The following is a 22,220-nucleotide window of genomic DNA, read 5'->3' as shown; positions in this document are numbered from 1 at the left end:
TCCTGAGGAACATTTTAGAGCCCATTTGCCTTACTAACAAAATGGGGGGCATTTTGATTGATAGGTCAGCCAAAATCACAGATTTTACTTTCCAACATGGGACTCATTTTTTGAACTGGACAAAGCTAGATCGAAAGAGCATACAAAAATTTATCACCAGCCAAAATTTCAAACGCTTCGATTTTTGGTGATTTTTTGAAAATCTAGGGTGTCCACAAGCCTGGAAAACCTGGAAAAGTCAGGAAATTTGGTCGGTCTGGAAAAGTCAGGGAATTTCGTAATTTTCACGCAAAATCCCTGGAATTTTGTAGAAATGATCAATTGAAAATTTTGGATAAGTAAGGACCTGTGTTGAAAGAAAAACATTATTTTTTACTTCTCGAAAGACAAATTTTCAAAAGCTTTTGCCCTCACTTCACTCGGGCTTGTTTTCTTTTCTTTTTCACATTTAAGATGAACATTTCTAGATAATAAAAATCAAGTTTTAAAACCAAAAAATGAACTCCTCACAAAAAAACATTGTTTTTATGAATCTCGAAATACAAATTTACAAGAGCTTTCGTCCTCGCTTGGACCTGTTCTGTTTTTTGTCAAAATCAACTTCCTTCGAAAAAAATATCATTCAAATTCTAAAATTTTAAAAGCCAAAAAAAAACTACTTGTACTCACGTGAAAAAACCTCGTTTTTATGCCTCTCGAAATGCAAATTTTCAGAAGCTTTCGCTCGAGCCTATTCAAAAAAAAAACATTATTCTAATATTAAAATTTAAGAAACCAAAAAATAAACTCTTTGCATTAAAAAAACCTCGTTTTTAGGCATCTCGAAATGAGAATTTTCAAAAGTTCTAGCCCTCGCTTCGCTCGGGCCAATTTGTTTCTCATTTTCAAAAAGAAAAAATTCACATTTTCAAGCCTCCAAGAATCTAAAAAACAGAAGAAAAATTTTCATAAATCATATGAATTTTGTACGTATCAATTGGCCAAAATTGATGCATGTTTTACTTATTCATGTACTTTTAATTTAAGAAGTTGATAATCGAAGTTTAGCTGTTTTTTATATCCAAAGATGTATCCAGTTCGAAGAGAAGCTTATGAAATAAAATTACAACCCCCCTCCCCAAAAAATCCTCTTTAATTAAAGTGTGAAGAAGCATAGAAAATATAAAAAAATGGTCTGGAAAAATGGAAAAATTGGTCTGGAAAACCTGGAAAAGTCAGGGAAAATCATTTCCAGAAATTAGTGGACACCCTGAAATCAAATTTTGGCCAAAAATGAGAAAAAAACAAAATTTTACCAAATTGATCTAGAAAGCTGGAATTTGGAATATGCCCTATTTCGACCTGTCAAATCGATTGAAAATGGTTTCAAAACGTTTTGAGCAGTTCTGGAGCCTCTAGCAGATTTTTTAAACTTGAAAAATTTTCCACGAAATTTCATGAAATAGTTAATTCACGTTGCATTCAAACTTGAAAACCTTATTAAGTCGACTGCTGGTATAGCTTTGAGTCATTTTGAGTCGCCAGCGATTTTTCGAAAAATCTTGGAGCCTCCAGTGGATTTTTGAAACTTGAAATTTTCACCGAATTTCATCAATTAATGCAGTATTAAGCTGAAATTCACTCTGGAAACCAATTTCAATACGCTATGAAAATCGACTGCATGTGGATTTCAAATCGGATTGAAGCTTCCAGCTACTTTTTGGATCTTCATGGTCGATAAGGTATCTGATGTTGGAAGATGGGGAGGGGGGGTGAAATTATTCCTATTGCCATGTGCCGGACCGGACTACATGAAAAATCATAAATTTGTGACTTTTTTTCAATTTTGATAGACGCAGGCAGGATTGAAACGAATTACGAAATAAAAAATCCGAATCAGAATCACGAATCAATTCCTCAAAAAAGTGATTCGAATCACGCAATTTTCGAATCATTTTTGATTACTCAATCGTCCATTAAATTTGATTTAGTGAAAAATGTTGTTTGGTAAATTGATTCCATTGCTTCATCTTTGTGTTTGTGATTTATACCTAATCTTCAAATTACATATTTCCATTTTTTTCTCTCTTTTTTTTCAATATTTTTGCAAATTGCATTAGACAAACTTGAAAATTGAGTACCAAAAATTGATGAAATGTTTATAAAATCAAACAGAATCTTACGAAAATTGCCTAAAAGAGCGTTAAAACTTGATTAAAGTGGCATTTAAAACGAGTAGAAATTGCTGAAATATCTCCGGATTTGAAAAAAAAAATTGTGAATTGCGTAGGCTTTTAAAAATTATTTATCTGTATGTTGATCAAATTTAACCAATGTAGAATAAAAAGATGAAAATTTGATTAAAATATTATAAAACTGTGAAATTAGCGTAAAAATAACTGAAAATTGCCATAAATTGATGAAATTTTTGTAATTGAGACGTATAGTTGGTAAAATTTCTTGAAATATCACTTACAAAATTGGTAAAATAAGTTGCAAAATTCAGAAGCAATGCACGAGATGGAAAAAAATGATTCGTGGCTCATAATTGTTCAGAATTTTATTAAGAATCACAGCTAAAAAAAAAAAAAAATCCGAATCACGAATCACGTTTTAAAAAATGGTTTTAATCCCGAATCAAATCACGATATTTTTGATTCAAATCTTCCTCAACTCTAGATGCACGTATAGACTCTTATATTTTATTCTTTTTACAAAAATAAACTGAAAGTTTGAGAATCATGTTGCGTACCTACTTCGAATGTTGAAGAGACACAATCTGTTTGTCGATGAGGAAAATTGCAGGAATGATTTTTTTTTGTCTGGGAGAGAGGAGGGAGTTGAATATTTATATTGAAAAAAAACTGTACCTACTTCATTGGAAGAATTTGGCCTATCTTGAAAATGAAAGGAATTAGTTTTAAAAAAAAAGTATTATGCAATGAGAAAAATGACCGAGAAAATACATCATCGTTCGTCAAAAAGTGAACAGATCTTATGAGTGACACTTTCTCGTCTGAGGCTAAAATTTTAAATGCAACATTAACGCCTAAACATGGTAAATTTATATTTTTTTTTTACCTATTTCAAGCAGGTGGCGAAGTAAATCGTCGTCAAGAAAATATTTCCCTGGAAAAATTCCTTCAAATTATAAACAGCCAAAATCCTGAAAATTTCAAGAAAAATCGATAAAGTTTTTTTTGTAAATTTCCTATCTATTTTTTTTTATTGCGTAATAAGAAATTTTTTATTTAAAAAGAAAAAAAAGAAATACAATTTTAATGTAATGTTTATGATCAGTGTTGGTTTATGTTAATCTCATTCGCATTATAAAGAATGTTGCAATGATTTTTTGATGAAAGTTTGAATTTTGAAACTGGTGTAGATATAAATTCCGATTTTTCAATCCTAATAAAAGTATCTACACAATTTTTTAGGAATGAATTTAAACAAAATTATCAATGATGAATTTCTTGAAAAAAAATGAATCATGTTGTTTCAAACGTTTTGTAACTGGAGACGTTGAATTAAAAAAAAAATGACGAAACTGCTACATTCATATTTTGGTTATTTTTCTGACTGTTTCTAAAATAGGTACTTGAGTAGGTACTTATGTATTTGAAAATCGTTTATTCTGACCATTTATTTCTCAATACCTTCTATTCCAACTAAATCTCCCTCAAAAAATAATAAAACAAAGAGGCCATAATCTTTTTTTCGTTTTTTTTTTTTTTTTTTTTTTTTGAAATGGTTTGTTTTCAATTTTGATTTTTGTAGCAGTTCAGAAGCCCATGTTCGATGTCAATTTCAATGTTTTTGTGTTTTGAAAATTTTAGACAGTCTAAAATGACTTGTATTCTTCACGTGCGAGCTTAAGAAAAAAAATTTCGACTTATGAAGGATTTTTTTTCATTATTCGGGGAATACCATTTTTTCAACAGAATTGAAAATTTCATAATTTTTTAATTTTAAAAACTATATTTCGTATATTTTACCTAGTCATTTCGAAATTTAGTTTGAATCATATGCTCGAACTTTGAGAGGAAAAGTGAAATTCGGCGCTATACGGATACCGTGCGTTATCTTCACCACAAACACATCTAAATTATTTTTCCTTATATATTCCAAAATTAACTCGTTAAAGTGGTCGCCAAGACCCGTGGGTAATAATAGGTCATCGGATGTTCCTAATTGCTTACTTACTTAGTTTCCAATAATGTACGAATCTTAGGCGTTAAAATATGTTTTAAACTTACGTACATACGCCACCGTTCAGTGACACGAATAGTCTGGACTATAAACGATGACGACATTTTTTGTCGTGTGAATTAAATTATTAACCGCAGTTTAATTACGTACAAACGTTTTAAAAAGAAAATATTCGCTCGTAAGTTGATTACGATTATACCATTTTCTTATAATATAGGTACCAAGAAGGAAGCATTTTTTAAGGGAAATGTCGTAGGTAGGTAGTTTTGCGGAACCATGCAACCAAGCAGGGAGGTCACAAAGGCGCGTCCGAGTAAAAAAAAAACACCTCACGAATCATTCTGATAAACTGTGAAAAAATAGCGATATTGTGTTAGTATGATGTAATTTGTTTTCCAAAACAAAATATAGGTATACCTAAATAAAAAACAAGGCTTGTGTAACGTATCTGCTCATAGGCTATGAATTTTTAAAATACTCATTAAAAATAAATTCTCATTTCGAACTTAAATGATTATTAGCAGAAGTACAATGTCGAAATTTATGACGCCATAAATAATATTTTTTAAGCAGTTTACAGCTATAAATTCATGTTTATCTGTGTTACATAGAAAACGAACTCTCACCCTGTTTCGCTATACTATCTGCCTTTCTCTCTCTCTTCTTTTGTCTATAAACGCGAAACCGTCAAAACCAATAAATAAACTCGTATTATCGTAGCGAAAAAATTGACTAGCATGAGTTTTATCGTCGTTTGTCGTTATGAAAAAATTATACATCTGCCTTCATCTCGATACACAGCTTGAATGTCTATCTCCATTTTGATGTCTATATTCTTAAGTTATGTGCAATAAATACGATGAATATCGTTGATTGATAAAGGTTGTGATTTCGTTGAAGTATCAGGAGCTTCAGGTATGAGTTTTGGGAGAGCTTTATAATCGTCCAAGAGTTTTTGAAGTAGCTCTTTGTGCTCTTGAGAATCCGCAATTTTTTCCAGCAGTGGTCTATCGTCGACAATTGGGCTGGCAATGAGCTGAAAAAATTACAAATTAGGAGAATATAGGTAGATGATTATTTTTACATCGAGTTGTGTTGCGGAAGTAGTAATTAACTCATTCGTATTTTTAGATATTCTCTAATTGGGAGGATTTTATTCTCGCCTTTCTTCGATATTTTTCGCTAAAATATTCAAAATGTGATAAAATTTACAAGTTTGAAAATTACGTCATTTACTCGTCTCATTAGAAAAAAATATTTTCTTACGTAATCTCGAGTTGACATGTGAATGTGTTTTACTCGTAGATCGGATATGAAATCTATTAAGAAAAATAACACACTGATGGTCGTTTATTTTTGCCCATTTTCAATCTCATTTTACCCATGGGAGTGTTTTGAAAGAATTTTCAAAAACGATTTTAATCGTTACTGAGAATTATATTGCTCTTTATGGAGAGAAAGGTTTTAAATGAACATTGATAAAGCTACTTGAAAAGAACTTGAAAATTGAGGAATAGTTGATAAAGTTGAACATGGTGCGGGCGTTTAATGGTGTGATTATTTTTCAGAAAATTTGATGTTAATCGTTCGTGAACGAACTTGAAATGAGAATTTTGAAATAATTCATTTCTAAATGGTGAACTTTGAGGAAATGAATTTGCTTTAATTTGAAAATTAATTCCATCTAGATTTCTTGAATATACCTACCTACCTACTTTTTAAAAAATTTTCCCATCTTACATTTAAAAATATTAGATGTGAATTAATAAAAATAATTGTACATTTTATATTTGAAATTATTACTTTTTCAATCGGAAGACTCGGTTTACCCATCCTTAGACTTTTCTTTCTGAAAAAAAAATGAAATTTAAATTAAAAATAATAACATTTCATCTGGAAATTTACTAAAAATTGTAATATGAAAATTTTCATTTTCCAGTTTAGGTAACACTGCGATTAAAGCTAGACGAGTTCAGTACGAGTAATTTCATTACCTTTGAGGGTCATATTTGTCGGGTTTTCTCGGCTCGGGTTTATATTGGAATCCGTATTCGTCTGAAGTGGTACTTAAATCTTTCCAGTGCTTGTTCCAATGAAGCAATTGTTTCTTACATTCTTCAGCTCCTTTGAAAAACACGTCCACGTTTTTCAACTGCGTCAAGCATGATAAATCAAGTGGGTAAATGATATCAAATACTGTTATTTCGGTTTGAGTTTTCGAATGATTGTTAAACAGTGAAATTGTTACTCGTACATCATCGTCGTCCCAAGTTTCTTCGTATTGGTTTTTTAAAATATGGAAAATACCATTCGAATCAGCGATACTAAGTTTATACTCGGCAGACGGGGGTGTCACCAAAGCCACCCCTGAAATCATAAATATACCCTATCATTTAACTTCTATCTTTGAGCGAAATCAGATTTAAAAAAAAATATATTTTGAAGCACTATTAAAAATACCATTGATCCGATATCCAGAAGCTTTTATTTCCAGTAAAGGTAAATGCACTTGCTTCGTAACGTTCCAAATGTCAACTTTACCATTCGATGTGGAAATGTAAATCAATCCTGGATGATACGGAGAAAATGAGCTTCCAGTTAATTCGATATCAACAGCGTATTGTTTCCACCAAATTGGCCCATGCTGCGAAATAAATCGAGGATGATCAAAATGAACTTGATTTTTTCAGAATAAAGACATTACTTGGAAGTATGTACCTTGAAATTGGCATTCCACAATGCGAATATCCTACCACCAGTTGATAAAAATATGTTGGGGAAGTAGTAGTTCTGTGACAAAGAGGTAATCACATCATCATGACAAATTCCCCACCATTCATGTTTGCAGTCTGAAAAAAAGTTTAAATATAGGTACCCCATGGGCTGTTCAAAATTGAACAATCTGGGTACAATATTTTACTTTCTGGAGCTTTTGCCGGTGGAATATCAGTGAACGCGTCTTTTTTTTCTACAATCTTGATTATACCCACTTCACCGATGGTATTGGCCACAGCTATGGATAAATTGATCTTTTTGTTTAGCTCTGGAACTGATTATCAGGTTCATAAAAAAATAAAGATACGGTTTTCTTTTCAAGAAAAATTTAAATCATGGATATGTTTTTTGCTTTGTTTCAAATTTGATTATCAAATGTCATTGACAGGAACCCTTTAGGATTTTCTCCAAGTTTTCATAAGCCTGGCAAATTGTCAGAAAGTCATTTTTTGGTTTGACGAAGTTCTCGAAATTCAGACGAGATATTCAAAAAAAAATCATTCATCTACCCAGTCAAAATATTGAACTTCGAGAGGCCGGACAGAAACATGGCCATGAGAGGCTAGAAAAGATCAGTGACCTTGAGAGGCCAGACAAGGCAGCCTTGAGAAGCCTTACTTACAGATCAATGACCTTAAGAAGCAGACTACCTTAGACAGCAAATCGGGCACTCAGGCCACCATGAGAAGCTGTACATGAGAGGTCAGTGATCTCAAGAGATGAGTCTGACAGGTCAATGACCTTAAGAGGCCCAGGTAGCCAGGTAAGTCAGTGATTTTGAGAGTTCAGGCAGACGAGTCAATGATCTTTAGAAGCTAGACTGGCAGACAGACGACCTTGAAACACAATGTAGGTCAATGACCTTAAGACGCCAGTCAGGCAACCTTGGATAGCCAGATAGATACTCAGACAACTTAGAGAGACAAGATAGGTAGACAGACAATCACGAAAGGCTGGGAATGTAGGTGAGTGACCTCAAGAGATCAGACAGACAGATCAATGGTCTTGAGAGGTCAGAGAGGTCAATGACCTTAAGTGACCAGACAAATAGAAAGACGACCTTGGAAAGCTGGAGAGGTTGGTGAGTGACCTTGAGAGTCTAGACACATGGGTTAATGGCCTTGAGAGGCAACGCAGACATGCAGATAGACAACCTTGGACAGCCAGACAGGCTCTCGTACAACCTCGAGAACTCAGAAAGGCAGACTGACCCCCATGAGAGACTAGACAGGAAGGTCAGTGACCTTAAGAGGTCACTAGTCATTTACCACAGGATGAATACTAGTTTTTCAGAATAAAATACTATAAATTCACCAATAATTAAAGATTACCTGTAATTTACCATGAATAATTAGGTGTGTACTGTGTGTACTTATGCGCTGAAAATTTGCAGTAGTAGGTGTGTCAAAAATTACCAAATTAACCCCTTATCTATTGAAAAAAAAACAGTCAATTACCAGTTACATATTTGTAAAATTCCATTAAAATAAACTCTGAATAATGTTGGAAATATTTTTTTTTTCGTTCTCAGGGTACATAATGATAGAATTTGACGATAATTTTCCATGTTTTCAGAAGTCAGCGGATCTTGAAAATATTTGCGGACCCTCGGCGCAATTAACATATCCAATCCATGTCAAGAAGTAAAACTAATGATTTAAAAAACAAAAAAAAATTGAAACATACCAAATACAAAATTTTTTGACGACGAAGGAATGTACTGAGGCGATGGTAGAAGTATTTTAAATGCTACGATGGATAAAGGGTATTTGTCCAATTTAGGGTTTGTGATGATCATCTGTAATATAAATAATTTGTGAAATGAGTTCAAAAAATCACTCACCAGAATAATGTGTCAAATTTTTTAAATTTCCAGGTATATACTTACGTTATAAATTAACTGCAAATGCCATGAACGAGAGTCACCCTTATGATCATCTGTTCCTCGACCAGATTGTAATTCCCATACTTTCATACTGCCATCCAAAGATGCGGTGAGGATTTGTCTCGAGTCGGAATCAGTTTTAGTTATTGCACCTGTAGAAGACAACTAATACGAAAGTTCCTGAAAATTCGCTGTAGGCAACTAATATAACTTTTCAGTGGCCTTCGATGGGCACCGACTGACGTGTGATTACTGATTAGTGATTACCTTGACCGACGGATGCATCCATTCGATGTCTGTGACTCGATCGACGTGCGAAATGTTACGGACGCTGATCGCCGCAGGATGCACGAGTGGGCATTTGTGTTGGTCTGCTTCCCAATGTGGTAGATTTTCCTGGATTGAAAAAAAATCGTTCGTTTAAATTGGTATTTTGCTTCGTAATTTTTTTTTAATACCAATGAGTTGGGACTGTCGTTCTCAAAACTCTCTGCAACCACTAACCATGAATTCAGCATCTAAATTATGTTGATCCAATTGCTTGTGGGGCCATTTTGAAGTCTCGATGTCATCCCGAATATCCCATATAACCAGTTGTCCACTTCGACTGCCTCCTGCGAGGAAATTGCCATCCAGAGGGTAGAATTTGATGACGTGAACGTCGTGGACATTGTATAATTCTAGCTGAAAGTTGAAAGTATAGTTCGAGTGACCGATGAGAATAATTGGAAAACTGGACTTTTTGCAGATCAACTAACCTGAGGAGTCAAATCGTTATCGCAGTTCCAAAGCAGTACAGAACTATCAGTATCGGTGATGGGTAAATCATCTTCTATCGAATCGACATCTTCACCATCCGTGTCTTCATAAGCAGGAATTCTCACAGATTGTTCAGATTTCATGGTTGAGCACGAAGACGCCGACTCGAGACTGCTGATACTGGTTGTGTCATCACTCGAGTCATCGGGCAGTTTATCTTCTCGTGGTAGACTTTCGAAATCAACAAATCAAAATTATGATTATCGGGATCCACGCGCAGTGATGGATTATAATCAATCTCAAATATTATTAATACCTTTTCTCTTGATCTTTGCCAATCTTGATCATATCCGAAGCCCATCTCAGATCGCTTTCAGTGTGTTCACCTGGCTCCTGGTCGGTTTTAGAAGTCGATTCTTGTGACAGTGCTTTGGAAATGGTTACCGGAGTTTTGTAGATCATCAGTGTACCAGCATCTCGGATATCTTTGGTGGATTGATCGTCGTTTTCATCATCTGATTCTTCCTTAAATGGTGTTGGGAGATTTTAGTATTTGCCTTAGAGGGATTGGGGGGGGGGTGATGGGATCTGATCAGATTTCATTAGATCTGGTTAGATATCCAATTCAGGTCTCCTATATTCGATCTGATCAAATCTGAACAAGTATACTCCTTTTCCCCTGGACCAACGCAGGATTATCTGCTTCAATTAAAATTTTTCAAAATGCAGGCACGTTTGTTTTTTTTTTTTTTTTTTTTTTTGATGATGGGTGAAGACAAACAGCATTTGTACCAACTCGAATTTAAAAGAGTAGAAAATTTATTGAATGATTGTTTTCTTACGAACTCGACTCGGCGCCTGCAATTTAAGACCAGGCAAACATGCATTCATGAATGTGTGATGAGTTGCCTATGTCGCTGATGGAAGGAGCTTACTTTGAGTTGGGCCACCCTGTATAATACACTGAAATTTTCAGGAAGGAAAGCTGATTTTGAGGTAGTTTAGAAAAAACCCTTGAATCTTTCATATCGAATTTTCTGGAAAAATAGGTCTACACATTTGGATTAGACTGCTCCAAAACGACTTTTGATATAATTATTAACCTTCTCGCTTTGGAAAATTTGAAATACCCCCGAAAAAATCAATTTCGAACTCGCGCCTCCAAACAATCAAGATCTCGTATTTCATTTTACTTCTTCATTTTTTAGGTTAATTGAATTTTTACTAATCTGTTTATGAACCAGAAAGAGGACGTTGGTGATTTTATCATCTTTTGTATCATCAGCTCACCTTCACCGAATCAGTCTCGCTGCCAGAATCTTCATCTGTTGGATGCTCTTTAAGAGGTTTCTTTGCTGCAGAAATGATATCGAAAATTGAATCAATGGTCTCAATATCATTTTCGTTCACCAGTTTTCTCGATTTTTGAATTATATCATCTTCCACGTGAGTTCTCTCGCAAATGGTGTTTTCATCGTGACTTGACTTCAGAGGAGAGGTGTAGGCTACTGCAGCATAACCTATAAAAAAGAATATCGCTGTCAAAATTTTGCTTTTAGGGGATATGAGATGGGCTAACTAATCATTTTTACCAGGATTCACCGGATGCCATGCAATTGAAGATATTTTTTTGAAACGATTTGTCATGTTTATGAAAGATGTATGGTAATTCAACGATACATCGTGGTCTTGTGCTGGGCGTTGATGTAATGTTGTTGTAGTTGTGGAAATTTCTTGAACGCTGTTGAATAAAAAAAAAGAGTTCAGGTTGTAATAGTATAGATAGGAATAAATACGATAAGGTGATATTATGATAATTACATCGAGGGAATCATTGCAAGAATTATTCCTTAGAGAAGGAATAATTACCTCTCCCAAACTAGCTCAAAATGTACGGAGAGTCTACACCCTTCCTACCCTTACCATTCATTTAATTCAAAAGACTATTTAATGAAAAACACTCAGGTGAACATTTCATGTCCCAAAAGTCGATGTATTACATGAAATATTACAGTAATGGAAATACTTTACAAGTAACGAAAATAATACTAAAATAACTAGCATAGGCAACACTCCTACATCTATGCTAGTATGATAGCCTAAACAGAAGTTATGAATTATAAGTTCATCAACAAAAATGGAATCTTACTAAATTAATAGGAACATCTGATGTGATTATGTCCTTCATCGTTCTACCTGCGATCAATGGTTCACACTAAATCCCCATGCTCGCAGGAAGATAATTTTGATTAACATATAATAAGGAAGTTAATCTAAAAGGTATATGATCGGGGTAAAATCCCATTATAGAATGTACACGTTAATCTACTCACCTGTGGTTCCCCCAATACTAGGCCCGAGCGTAGATTCTAGTTTTTATGAACACTTTAGTAGGGTTGCCACTTCTCCCAGTCCGGATCTGGTGAAGGGTCCAAAAATAGGGATATTTGATAAATCATGTTTTAGCCACCAAGGGTGGTATAAAATAAAGAGAGAACTAGCACGACACATTCTAAGTTAAATGGGTATATTCAAAGACCAGACCTTGCCACCGCGAATAGCAAGATTCAAGTAAGGAGGCGAGCTCGACGCTCTCAGAGAGATACCTCGAGTTCGCGAATCGTCTATGACGTCAGCAGTTCACACATTGTCATTTACTGTTAGGGTAGAGTAAAGCCCAGGGGGATCGTATGATCGAAAGATCTAGAAGAATCGAAATAAGATGACCTTCACGAGGTACATCTTCGAAATATTGCATAGGCAATATGTACTACATGGACTACCTATGGCAGTCAGGGCATATTTCCCCATTACAAGGTTGTTATTATATATGTAGGTACGATGCCTTAAATAGCTTGGTAGGATTTTTTTCTTGTCGCCATTGCTATTGTTTAAATTGATTGTAATTACACGTAACCAGATTTCATTACGTGCGTTTAAAAGTTAGGCGACGTATACGTGTATATTTATCGTTTGAGAGAAGTCTTCCTATAATTAATTTTATTTTTCGAAAGAATCTTCCAAACAAAAAAAAACTTGTATTTTGTCATGAAGACTACCTATCGATATACGGTATAGGCCTCTAATACGTAATCGACGTCCTTACTTGAGTTCGTCAGTTTGCTCTGTTTGATCTTCAACGACCTCAGAATCAGTCTGGAATTCCAAAGCTATCTCATATGTGCAGGTTTGCGTATGAACTGTATGATATTTGACGTGAACCTGTGACGAAAATGTTCTACAATAATGGTACCTACTTTTGAAAAAATTATTATTTTTCAAACGATGACATAGGAATTCAAGGTCAGAAAATAATTTTTAAAACGACGACGTCTTTGTGCGGATTGTTTTTCGAAACAATATTCGCTTACCTTAAAATTCGTCAGCCGTGATCACAGCGATGAGCGAATGGATTAAGTAATGGGTGTAATTACATACAATATATTATAGTGATCCCGAGTAGCCAGCGTATACTACGTGGTGTGCCAGTCGTGTATTAATGAATAGGTAGGTTGGTAGGTAGTAGGTACTCACTTGTAAACCTATGTCTAGTTTGGTTTTCCGTAAAATTTTGTATGTTTGAAGAGACAAGCTGGGAAATTCCACGTAGTCTGAGTCGACATCTTCGAAATTCACGCTTTCGTAACGTTTTTCCAGGTTTCCGATCCATTCTACGCTGATCTACGTTGCATAAATTCAAATCAGTAAAAATCTTTCCGTGTCCTTTTTTTTGAAAGAATATGAATTAATTTTCTTTGAAATATGATGTGTTTAGTGCCTAATCTAAGAATGAGACGAGCCTTTCATGGTCATAATTTTTTTTTTTTTTGGTGAGCCTGCATTAGCAAGCATTTGAATGACTTCTTATCCTTATATGTAATCACCTGGACAAAGGTAGAGAGAGATAAGAGAGGGGGAATAATTTTACATATTCGTACTCGTAGGTGGTACCTTTTCTCTGGTGGACTCAATTCGTGCTTCATCCACTTCCTTCTCACTGCCACAAGACAGCCATATTTTTGGTTCGTAGGACTTGAGGTTTGATACACGAAATTCATAAGTTTGATGTAGGTTTTCCAAAGCAGATAATATTGCATTCTTAGAATCAACGGTGCGAGCTATACAATACGTGGCAGTTTGATCCAATGGATTGTGACCAATGAGTACATCATCTTCTTTATAAACCTTGGTACAAAAAGAAAAATTACATGTAGATACGGGATAAACATATCAGAGCGATATGAAGATGGGCGAAGAACAAAAAAGACAAAAAATTTCAAAAATGTTGAAACAGAATTATCTTTTCATTTTTTTGTTTTTTCACTTGTTTATTTGAAAATAACAGTTTATTTTTAATGTTTCAGGATTGCAACTTTTTTGCTTCGTGTTTCAAAATGTATCATGCAGTGATGTTTTTTTTCAATTTTGTTTTAATTTTTCATCTTTGAAGGGATACTTCAAGTGATTTTTTGAGATAGACTGAAAGTGTGTACCCGAAAATCACTGTTACCAAAATTTTAAGTACCTACTGCAGATGTTCGTTTTTGGATTTTGATGAATTTTGATAGGAAATTTCGCGATGTCCCGAGAGGGTGCCCAATCAGCACCAACTAACGTTATTTTGTGTATGCTGAAGTTGATTTTTGTACCTTTGAAAGTCCTCCAGAAAATTGACAGGGTGTCCACAAGACTGGAAAACCTTGAAAACCTGGAAAAGTCAGGGAAATGTCAGGGAATTTTGTAATTTTCACGCAAAATCCCTGGAATTTTGAAAAAACGATCATTTGCAAATTTTGGATAAGGACCTGCGATGAAAGAAAAACGTTATTTTTTACTTCTCGAAAGACAAATTTTCAAAAGCTTTTGCCTTCGCTTCGCTCGGGCTTGTTTTCTTTTCTTTTTCAACGGCAAGTTGAACATTTCTAGATAATAAAAATCAAGTTTTGAAACCAAAAAATGAACTCCTCACCAAAAAAACATCGTTTTTATGCTTCTCGAAATACAAATTTACAAGAGCTTTCGCCCTCGCTTGGGCCCATTCTGTTTTCTTTGTCAAAATCAACTTCCTTCGAAAAAACATCATTCAAATTCTAAAATTTTAAAAACCAAAAAAAACTGCATGTCCTCACATGAAAAAACCTTGTTTTTATGCCTCTCGAAATGCAAATTTTCAGAAGCTTTCGCTCGAGCCTGTTCTCTTTTCTTTTTCCAAAAAAACTTCTTTCAAAAAAACATCATTCCAATATTAAAATTTAAGAAATCAAAAACTCTTTGCATTAAAAAAAACTCGTTTTTAGGATGAAAATTTTCAAAACTTATAGCCCTCGCTTCGCTCGGGCCAATTTAGTTCTCATTTTCCAATGCACAAATGTCATATTTTCAGGCCTCCCAAAATCCAAAAAACAAAAGAAAATTTTTTATAAGTCATATGAATATTGTATAAATTGGCCAAAATTGATGCATGTTTCATTTATTTATTAATTTTTAATTCAAAAAGTTGATAATCAAAGCTTAGCTGTTTCTTATATCCAAAGAAGTATCCCGTTCGAAGAGAAGATTATGAAAGAAATAAAATCCCCCCCTCCAAATCCTCTTCAATTGAAGTGTGAGGTAAGCATAGAAAATGAAAAAAAATTGTCTGGAAAATGGGAAAATTGGTCTGGAAAACCTGGAAAAGTCAGGGAAAATCATTTCCAGAAATGAGTGGACACCCTGATTGATGAACCACTGAAGACTGCAGATTTGCCGAAAACTGGTACTTTTCAAATATGTTGGGGGGGGGGGGTTAAATACAGTAATTATTTGCACTGGTTCTTTTTTTTTTTTAATTGAAATATTTTACAAAAAAGTCAATTAATTGTCATGAAAATAATTTTTTTTAGTTTTCTAAATTTTTAAAAATTTTCCAAAATAGGTACCGGAGAAAGTTCCCTACCCAAAAAGGTACCTACTGTTATGTCAAAATTACTAAAAAGTTTTGCCTTTTTGTAAAAGTTGCATAAGAGTCCTGTTTTTTTGTTTTTGTTTTTTTTTTATTTACTTATCGAACTGTAAAATTTTCCTATGTTATTCTCTGTTTTCAGAATTTGGATTTATTCACGTTTCCTTGTTAATATTTTATATCGTTTTTTTTTTTTTTTTTTTTGCTCTATTGAGGAACTTTTCTCATCATTTTGAACAATTTTGACGAATAAATCATCTATCGACCTTACTGTCCTCCTCTCCCATCGCTCTTTCTGCAGAAATTTCCAGCTAGAAGTCTCGCTATTTTACCAATATTCCCGTGCAGTGCTGCGTTTTTGAATATTTTTTCTCTGTCTCTTTCAGAACTTGGAATTTCAAAAAAAGTTTTCTAGTTTTCTTTGAATATGAAAAAAATTTATCTCGAACAATGTTGACGAATAGGTAAATTAATCCAAATTAAGCACCTGAAATTTTAACTATGGGTGTTTCGAAACATGCTCTTTCGATGTAACTTGGTTCGGTTCAAACCTGAGCGTGCCAGTTCAAAAAGTTGGTACTTCCTTGCCCAGGGTTTAAAAAACCAAACATTTGCACATTTAGAGCAGAATCTTTTTTTTCGCCTGAGATTCATCAGCATTTTACTTGTATGAAAAATAGTTCTTTGGCATGCAAATTAAATGGATGCTAAAAATTGCTGTGTGATGTTTAGCGTTTTCGTCCTCGTACTTCCCCTCTTTTTCTTTCTTCCCAAAATACAGTCAAGTTGATCTTTTTTATCCTGCAGTACAATTTGTATAAAAAAATTGAAAAAGGTCAGACATTCAATTTTTTCCCTGAATTGTACTAAGTTTTCTCTTCACTTTTTGGGAAGCCATGGATCAAAAATGGTTGTAAAAATGGGAAAAAAATGATTTTTTGGAAAAATAATATATTAAAAAAATACTATCCATATTGGCTTATTTTTTTCAATTTCAATTTATATTAATTTAAAATGCAATATTTTATTTTGATAAATTCTATTTTTTCTATTTTTAGACCTATTTAATGAATTTTTTGTACTTAAAATTATTTATACCTAGGTACTTAGAAATATTTTTTTTTTGAATTTGTAAGCTTAACTTAATATTTTTTCGAAATACCAAAAATTCATTTTTTTCTGATAACATTTTTTTAAATGACAAATTCAGACTATTCCCCGATGAGAAAAATCGATAAAATTTGATCCTTCATTTCGTAATTTTTATTGTAAAATTAAGAAATTACCTCAAGATGATTGTTAATTTTCCAAAACACGGATGATTCGTCGTTCTTTTTAATATCTTCGAGTAACTGACTCTTTTGGGCGAATTTCCATAATTTTTTTTTGTAAAAAATCTCACTCAAATGCTGTATGCTTCGAAGAACTATATTTTGAGTCCATTCGGTGCTCAATATGATTTCCACGATGTTTACATCATTTCCATCGTCTTCCGGTAGCATATTGTAACCAAACTGAGAGTCTTTTCTTGTGCCACGAGTGGATTTTTTGTTTAAAATGCTGCCATAGAAACAGCGTTGCTGTGCAGACGTTAGATTTGATATTTTATATACGTGTGTCGTGTAGGTATAAGTAAATAGGTAGGTTTAGGTATATAAGGTAGGGGTTGCTGCACTACGGCGACAATCCGCACACATTATTCAGCATGCAATTAATCAATCGAGAACTAATAAACGGATATTTTTCGTCAAAGATGACAGTTAAATAATCACCCTTTAAATTTGCAATTTGTTTTTAATGTCAAACAATGCATAGGTTGGTTCGTTATCGTGCGGAAAAACGATCGTATTAAGGTACCTGTTGGCAAAGGGGGGCAAGACGACTGGGGCAAGATGGAGAAAATTGTCGTGTCCGGTGATGATTTGTGTACGCGATGGATTAACACAACGTGTAATTACTAAAGTAAACATACGACCTTGTTTTGGCAATGATTTAGCTTAAATAAATGCTATAATACAGGACTCCGAAAACGGAAACTAGCTCTTTCGAATGTAATTCATAAGTGTACGGGTATTTTACAAAATACTCGCCTGCCCAAACTAAGTTTTCCCATTGTTCGTATCGTTGCGTACTACTTGACCACTGTGTATCTGAAAATTTTGTAAAAAAATCACCCAAAAATGCTCAAATTTGTTACTCTATTGGTGTCGTGTTATGTTGTGTTACAAGTGGTGGTATGTGTCGAATCGACCTAATCGCGAATTATTATCAATTATTTAGTCAACTGGGTAAAATCGATTGATGCTAATGATATGTTTTTGTGTATTGTTTGCAGCATTCGTCCGATGATTTACCACCGGAAGTGAAACAGATGTTGAAAAATCTGCACGATACTTGTGTCAAAGAAACTGGTGTTGCAGAAAGTAAGTGTTTTTTAAAAGGAGAAACTCCTTATGTATTTTGTATCTTTTTTCGCAGTTTGATAAATATTGAGTGATTTTAATAATTTATTTTTTTCATTTTTTTTAGGTGAAATTAGTGATGCGAATAATGGAAAATTTAGCGGCACAGAAAATCTGAAGGTAAGTCTTTTCGTGAAGGCTTTTAATCATTATTTTTTGTTCTGTAGGGAAAATATTCAATGGTTTTCGACTCTCCGAATTGATTGGAAACAGTTTTAAATCGTTTTGAGCAGCTTTGGAGCTTTCAGAAAATTTTCGAATATTAAAATTTCCGCAAAATTTTACATAAGGAAGTTGCAAAGCCAATTTTACGCCCTAATTTTACCATGCTGAGTCAATTTGAGATGGTTTCAGGCTGCTTTGAAGCCTCCAAATTTTTTTAAATTTTAGCTTTTCATTTTCTTTAGGTAAAATTGTGCAGAAATTTCAACATTCAAAAATTTACTGGGAGACTTCAGAACTGCTCAGAACGGTTCGAAACTGCTTCTCGTCGATTCGGTGGGTCGAAAATTAGGGATATACATATACAAAATTTTAGCTTCCCAAGTCGATTTGGTGAAATTTTGTTTTTTCATTTTTCATCAAGTGGCCAAATTTTGGAATTTTACCTGATATCTAAAAACTTATAAAAGCGTAAAATTTACTGATGTGTTTTTAGATGAATTATTTGGTAGTTTTTTTAAATTGAGGAACTCATTATTTGATTATCGGAAGGAGAAAGGATCAAAAATTAGTAATTAATTAACAATAAAAAACTTGGTCTCAGATTTCGTTTCAAAATTATTCAGTTTTTGGAATCGAGAATCTGAAAAAAAAACTTATTAAAATGGATTTAGAAAGAGGTGAAGTTTTATTGTTTTTTGTTTAACGATCGGTGCAATTTTTCACATATTAGGTATACCTCATTTTTGAAGCTACTAGTAGAAAAATTTTTTTATCTTCGTTTTCCTGTCGATTTTGCTTCTAAAAAATTTCACTTGAAAAATTCTTTCGAAATGAAATGGTAAATGCGATATAGGTAAATACAAAAAAAAAAAAAAATGTTTCCCAAGATTCTAATGATGTATGTATTATGTTGTTGAAAATGCCCTTCTCTTCCTCTCTTCTTGATTATACTATTTTCTTCTCAAATTAAAAAAATATTAAATTGATCGTATTTTTTTTTTTTTTTTTTTTTTTGTAGTGTTACTTGAAATGTTTGATGGCATCCGTCGGTGTCGTAAGTATTCGATTATAAATTCTATTACATGATTCAAGATGGGTTTCAAGAAATATAATCAAATTCTATCCAATTATTTGTTCCACAGCTCGACGATGATGGTACTTTTGATGGCGAAGCTTACGTTGATTTACTCCCACCGCATTTAACTGAGTATGGAAAAAAAATAGTCGACGCCTGTAAACCAGAAGGTAGATTAAACTTGATCGAATTTTACTTTTATTATTCATTTTGAAATTGGATGAGAAATAAATTAATTTCCAACATTTTTTTCAATAGGAAATGGAGCTTGTGAAATCGCTTACAATTTGAACGTTTGCAGTTACAATACGGATCCATCGGTGAGTGCAAAATTATAAAAATATACATACCTATTATTTCATTTACATTACATATACATATCGTATATTCTGTAGATTTGATGTTCCAAAATATGTTTATTGGAGAATTATTCGACTAGACGTAGGTAATCATTTATTGTGCTTTGATTTTACAGAGATACCAGATATATTAAGCAGTGTCTGAGACGTGATTTGGTAGCTGCGTTCTACATGATGATGGGTAGTAGATAGGTATGTACCTACCTACCATGTAGATGAATGGATACATGTGATGGATTTTAACTTTACTTTCTGTCATCGCAATAAACGAACATAAGTAGTACATACAATGATTATTTCGTGTATTTTTCATTTTATATATGTAAGTTGATAAAATATTACCTGTGTATTATAATTTATTGATTCTATCGAAGAAAAAAATTTAAAAAGGCTACGATGTCTTCATTTTTTATTTATTTATGCTCACTTCGTCACGTGACGTACTATGATGAATCTAAGAAAATTTAAGGTTTTTACATTAGTATTTTCAAAGGAATATAGATAAAGTTGAATTGAAAATAGTGCTTGGTTAGAATGACACGTCAACGGAATGAAATCGCAAAAAAATGATGAAACTAATCATTCCTCGTGGTTAATGATGATTTTTTTTAAGTGGAAAAAATTGATCGAAAGTGAACGTTGTCAATTAAAAAGGTGTTTTGCGTGCTTGATATTTCTTCTTTTTTTTTTAAGAATTCGCTTTATTTGAAAATTGAGAGAAGATTTTTGAATTGATGTGGTTTTTAGAAAAGTATTCATTTTGAAATAATGATTGCACACAAAATGTTCGTCAAATTCTGTATTTTCTCCAGTTCATCAAACCCAATTTTTAGTTTCCCTTTTCGAAACACAAAGAAACGTTCTTTTGTGAATGATGAATTGCCTATTTCGAAATAGAAGGAACTAAAAGCAGTGACGTCATCGAAGGTCAAAACTTGACGAACGGGGAGGAATCACAAGACATGTAGGCACTTTATTTCAGCATTAAAGTAGTTCCACAGCTTTTAAAAAATTCATCAGTTGCGTAGAATTATTTTCCATTTTTTTTTAATTTTGAAAATTTGAAAATTGCTATAACAAGGCATTTTTTGATTAAATTGATGATAATTCTTTCCTCCAGATAATGTAATATTAACCGGCTAAACACGAATTTCCTACCTAATTTCCGTTTTCTCGATCCAATGAATTTCTGAAACCCCACTGTAGGTATGTCGATCAATTAACAGTTTTGCATATCAATTTGGTTTTCTTGTGCTTTCAAGGTGTGCAATCCAAGAATCCGCTGTTGAGCAAGTTTCGACCAAACATCTCGACTCTCGAGGACAATTTTTTGATTAAATTTCAAATTTCCTATTTCGAGAAAGAAAATGCGAAAGTCTTTATTATATACTGGAAATGGTCAAATTGATTACCTACCGAATTGTTTGGAATATGGTAAAATCCAGGTGTTGATAATTGGACTTTTTAAAAAAAAAATTAAGTTTAGTCAGAAAATAACACTTAAGATGTTTGGCTGGAATTCGTTAGAAGAGCAGATTTTGACGATGAACGTTTTGAAAGGAAGCTACTTATACAATCAAATTTCCAGCTGCTCGTATCAATTTTAGGCACCTACGTCTTTGGTAAATTTTAGAAAATTTGTGGGAAACATAGAAATCCGATTGGTGTCCAAATCAGCTAAAAATGATGAAATTTGAGCTCGGCGTGATGATTAAATTTTAATTCATGAGTAAAAAATGTTCATCGGTTTCACCGTAAAATGTTTTTTGCCATAAAATTAAAAAGCTGTTTCTGGTTAGGAATTTAACGTTGAAAATTCACTAAAAATCGGAAAATGGATTTGTGCAGTTGTAAGATTTTCAAACGTCAAGTTGCGGGTATTGAGTTTTTTTTTTTTTTTTTTATAGAATGTCTCTAGGTTCTTTTATTTTGAAGATAAGCTATCAGTTATGTCATTAAACTTGGATGTTTTGTTTATCAAAAAAGATGACTCCAAGCAGCAGAGTGAAAATTTGGCTCCTTCGATTTTGAAAGCAGACTGAATAGCTGTTATTATTTTAGAAATCGCTCATTTTGCCTAATTGGCTAGGGAAACTCGTGCTATGGGCATTTTGCCTACCAAAAAGTAACTAAATCAAGTTTCTTTGTAAGTAGTTTTACGCTAGTTTCAAAAATTTTTCATAATTTTAATTCTGAATTTTTTTTATATCCGAATGTCCTGTTAACTGGCCAACTTTCATTTCATTTTTATTGTTTTAATCGAAAGGTCTCGATGAGTACCTACTTGCTTCTAAAAATGTAGCGACGTGAAGATCCAATTTTGATTTCAAAGGCCCGAATTTGGGAAGGAGGGTCTTAAAATCAACGTACATTTTTTTTTGGAATTTTTTAAAATTGTATTTCAAGCGCAAATGCAAAATTTGAACCGATTTGGTCATATAGGAAAGAAAGTACGCCCCAAAAAACAACGTTTTTGAAATTTTTGGACGTGTTTTAAAATACAACCACAACTTTCTGTTTGTATGGTCAATGATTTATGATCATGTCATCATAAATGATTTCACTTCAACTGAAACATGAATTTGTAAAGTAGGGACATTCAAGAGCGTAA

The 22,220-nt window shown here is 33.2% G+C and overlaps 2 protein-coding genes across 3 annotated transcripts; one reads left to right on the top strand and one right to left on the bottom strand.

Moving 5' to 3' along the window:
• Positions 1 to 4,556: 4,556 nt before the first annotated feature.
• mmm (missing minor mitochondria) lies at positions 4,557 to 12,379 on the bottom strand. Of its 2 annotated transcripts, XM_065363266.1 has the most exons (16): positions 11,941 to 12,376; positions 11,200 to 11,348; positions 10,898 to 11,127; positions 9,924 to 10,132; positions 9,607 to 9,838; positions 9,353 to 9,532; positions 9,116 to 9,244; positions 8,852 to 9,013; positions 8,650 to 8,761; positions 7,109 to 7,237; positions 6,907 to 7,037; positions 6,649 to 6,832; positions 6,443 to 6,555; positions 6,183 to 6,340; positions 5,992 to 6,037; positions 4,557 to 5,224 (listed from the first exon to the last, which is right to left on the bottom strand). In XM_065363266.1, the coding sequence occupies exons 2-16, from the start codon at positions 11,252 to 11,254 to the stop codon at positions 5,030 to 5,032; spliced, it is 2,265 nt and encodes a 754-aa protein (XP_065219338.1). In that variant the 5' UTR covers positions 11,255 to 11,348; positions 11,941 to 12,376; the 3' UTR covers positions 4,557 to 5,029. The 2 variants fall into 2 exon arrangements, with proteins under 2 accessions (XP_065219338.1, XP_065219337.1); XM_065363265.1 differs by having other exon boundaries at positions 6,183 to 6,555; positions 11,941 to 12,379.
• Positions 12,380 to 17,557: 5,178 nt separating this feature from the next.
• Positions 17,558 to 20,003, top strand: LOC135844887 (general odorant-binding protein 83a-like). The gene is made up of 7 exons (XM_065363278.1): positions 17,558 to 17,782; positions 17,884 to 17,971; positions 18,078 to 18,130; positions 19,194 to 19,229; positions 19,318 to 19,420; positions 19,509 to 19,570; positions 19,726 to 20,003. Exons 1-7 carry the CDS (start codon positions 17,729 to 17,731, stop codon positions 19,741 to 19,743), a joined length of 414 nt encoding a protein of 137 aa, XP_065219350.1. The 5' UTR covers positions 17,558 to 17,728; the 3' UTR covers positions 19,744 to 20,003.
• Positions 20,004 to 22,220: the final 2,217 nt, after the last annotated feature.

Source organism: Planococcus citri, chromosome 4, assembly GCF_950023065.1.
Source record: "Planococcus citri chromosome 4, ihPlaCitr1.1, whole genome shotgun sequence".
NCBI classification, from domain to species: domain Eukaryota; kingdom Metazoa; phylum Arthropoda; class Insecta; order Hemiptera; family Pseudococcidae; genus Planococcus; species Planococcus citri.
The sequence above is the reverse complement of the archived record's forward strand: the minus strand, read 5'-3'. Positions and strand labels throughout refer to the sequence as shown.

Excerpts from the sequence above, each read along its gene's own strand:
- mmm (XM_065363265.1), bottom strand. The coding sequence starts at position 11,254 with ATGACAAATCGTTTCAAAAAAATATCTTCAATTGCATGGCATCCGGTG. Across the intron at positions 9,245-9,352 it reads ATTTAGATGCTGAATTCATG|GAAAATCTACCACATTGGGA; the intron begins GTTAGTGGTTGC and ends TTTTCAATCCAG. Across the intron at positions 7,238-8,649 it reads GTCAAAAAATTTTGTATTTG|TTCCAGAGCTAAACAAAAAG; the intron begins GTATGTTTCAAT and ends CCTGATAATCAG.
- LOC135844887 (XM_065363278.1), top strand. The coding sequence starts at position 17,729 with ATGCTCAAATTTGTTACTCTATTGGTGTCGTGTTATGTTGTGTTACAA. Across the intron at positions 19,230-19,317 it reads TGATGGCATCCGTCGGTGTC|CTCGACGATGATGGTACTTT; the intron begins GTAAGTATTCGA and ends TTTGTTCCACAG. Across the intron at positions 19,421-19,508 it reads CGACGCCTGTAAACCAGAAG|GAAATGGAGCTTGTGAAATC; the intron begins GTAGATTAAACT and ends TTTTTTCAATAG.